Here is a 2,968-nt window from a genome sequence, read left to right on the forward strand (position 1 = left end):
TCTCAGATAACCTTGCAGGGCACCATTTCAAATAGATTAATGGTCAAGAAACAAGGAAAGGTGTCTATATTCCAACAGCCACATAATGACAGGACATTAGGTAACATTGTTCCTCTCAAGCAATTGTAAAACATAATTTCCACATGCTACATCAGTTCTTTGAGTTTCATTTAATTCTTGTACAACATTTGTGATACACAAATCAAGGCAGTAACACATAGACCATACTACGATCCTTCTTCCAATTGTTCTTCTCAATTGACTGGAATTGTCATGGTGAACAAATTAGCTGAGAATGTTTTTCCAGTCTATCACCCTCTTAAGAGCATCCTTAACCTCCTTCTTCCTCAGGCTGTAGATCAGGGGGTTCAACATGGGGACAACCAGGGTATAAAACACAGCAGAAATTTTCTCCTGTTCCAGTGAGTAGCTGGAACTGGATTGTATGTGGCTTAAGCTCACAGGTCCATAGAACATGGTGACAGCTGTCAGATGAGAGGCACAGGTGGAGAAGGCTTTGCGCCTGCCCTTGGCGGAGCAGATCCTCAGGATAGAAAAGAGGATGTACAGATAAGAGATTATGACAATCAGGAGGGTGGACATGGCAATAACCCCAGAGAACGCTACAAGCAAAATCTCATTGATGTGGTTATCAGAGCAGGCGAGCTTCAGCAATGGGTTAGTGTCACAAAAGTAATGATTGATGACGTTGGGTCCGCAGAATGACCACCTCAGCAAGCCACATGTGTGGCTCAGTGAGTTCGTGAGCCCCCCTACATATGAGCTGGCCACTAGATGAATACAGACTCTCTTAGACATAACAGCGGTGTAGAGCAGAGGGTTACAGATGGCTACATAGCGGTCATACGCCATCACGGTCAGCAGGAACCATTCTGTGGTCACAAACACAACAAAAGAGAAGTGTTGAGCAATACAGGCAGAGTAAGAAATGCTTTTATTCCCCACTAAGAAATTCACCAGCATCCTTGGAGCGAAGACTGAGGAGTAGCAGAGGTCAACAACGGACAGGTTACTGAGGAAGAAGTACATGGGGGTGTGGAGTCGGGGATCAACCCTGATCAACACAATCATCCCAAGATTCCCCACCAGCGTAAGAATATAGATCACCTGGAACGCTGCGAAGAGGGGTATCTGCAACTCCTGACGATCTGTCAGCCCCAGGAGGATGAACTGGGTCACCATGCTGTGATTGCCCTCAGCCATTTATACAGGGGTGCATGAAACCATACCTGCCGGGATAACAAGAGTGAGCAGCATGGAAGAAGGAAATTCCATGGCATGAATTAAATCTGAATGACACCACCGGGCTTGAATGTGGGTAGTGAATATCTTACAGGAAACCAGCCACCATGATGTCTGGGAAGAGCTGGGATGGACCTTTAAATTTACACTCCCTTTTTAACAAGGCTGTCTAGGAGATTTAGACATCCAAGTCTCCATAAAATTGACTGGAATTAGGTATCCAGTTCCCCATAGGGCGTTTCTGGATTCATGTACATTATCACAAATTTTCTCCAATGAAATATACCTGGCATGGGTTTGAGTTTGAGCTAGGTACTTTATATTGTCTGCTCACTGAGGGTAAGTTAGAAAGCACTCATACTTTAAATCCTTCCAGATTAGGGTGACCAGACAGTAAATGTGAAAAATCGGGATGGGGGTGGGAGGTAATTGGAGCCTATATAAGAAAAAAGACCCAGAAATCGGGACTGTCCCTATAAAATCGGGACATCTGGTCACCCTATTCCAGATAATCCTTTTAGATGACTACAATGTCTGTTATGTCCCAGTCACTTGGTTACTGCTGCTTCATAACACATCCCCTGGCAGTGTTGCTAATCCCAAGCATTTGAAAACCATTATCAGGCTTCCAAAAATCATGCAATTGGCTTAAAATCTTGAGATCTTTTAAAAATAATACACAAAGGGTTTAGAGAGGGGGCAGGGAAGTGTAATTCTGTTTTGTGCAAGATTTTTATATTTCAGAAGTTGGTTTAGGAACAAACCCACAGTTTTTGAAAAGTCTCTGGAAAAGGGAATGGATCCCTGGAGTCATGGACACTGACAATTTTGGATGTTCCCAGCCCCCAGGGCAATCTGCATGTGTATCTGCTCCAAGGCCATGGACTCTGGAAGCTCTGAGGTTGCTAGCAGGCCACTGGGCAGGTTGCAAAGGAGCTGGGCAGGTGAACTAGCAGAAACCAGGCAGGATTCTGATGTAGGCAGAGTTTCCTCAATTCCGTGGTGCTGCAGTGAAATTGGCCCTTCTTGACGAAATGTTCCAATTTCACTCAGTCAGCAAATTGCAATGGAACAATGTTTCTGGGCCCTGGAGAGAGTCACGTTTTCAAGCTTTTCTTAGCAACCCTGAGGGCTAGAAACATACTTAAAAAAAAATCTGAGATTCTTAACTGATTATATGACTGAAGGAGCTGAGGCTTTAAGAGAAGCACCAAATACCGTGAGAACTGGTAAGTGTGCCTTCAATCTATGCTATCCTTGCTCTAGGAGATTTCTGGCCACTTGTCTCCAGTCCCAGTTTCTTATGCCTACTAGTTTTACACACTGCCAGGTCCTTCATCTCTCTAGGTCATTCGCCGTGACACAGGAATATGATACAGGCGGGAAATGGTGAAGGAATAACATTGGCACAGAAGCAACAATGGAAGGCTGTGTGCAAGGCTCTGAAGGAGGGAGGGAGGATGCTTGGAAGAGGGAGCATAGGGGGATTACATGAAGCCACAGGTGAGAGAATGAGATAAAAGGAGAAAATGCTGTATCAGAGAGGAGTGTGAGGAGAGTGGAGAGAGAAAGAAGGAAGAAAGAAGGCTGAAGAGACATGAAGGCAAAACGATGTCACACCTCAAAAGTGAGGCTTTCTCCATTTGCTTCCTTCTTCTGGCTCCCCCGTCCCCATTGAATCGAACACAAACAGCTTGTTTTCAAT

General features: G+C 44.8%; 1 protein-coding gene across 1 annotated transcript; it reads right to left on the reverse strand.

Annotated features, from left to right (window-relative positions):
- Nucleotides 1-285: 285 nt before the first annotated feature.
- LOC135883795 (olfactory receptor 5J3-like) lies at nt 286-1,224 on the reverse strand. Its single transcript, XM_065411047.1, has one exon. It carries the CDS (start codon nt 1,222-1,224, stop codon nt 286-288), a length of 939 nt encoding a protein of 312 aa, XP_065267119.1.
- Between the last annotated feature and the right edge of the window lie 1,744 nt (nt 1,225-2,968).

This window comes from Emys orbicularis, chromosome 9 (assembly GCF_028017835.1).
Source record: "Emys orbicularis isolate rEmyOrb1 chromosome 9, rEmyOrb1.hap1, whole genome shotgun sequence".
Taxonomy (NCBI): Eukaryota; Metazoa; Chordata; order Testudines; family Emydidae; genus Emys; species Emys orbicularis.

Excerpts from the sequence above, each read along its gene's own strand:
- LOC135883795 (XM_065411047.1), bottom strand. The coding sequence starts at position 1,224 with ATGGCTGAGGGCAATCACAGCATGGTGACCCAGTTCATCCTCCTGGGG.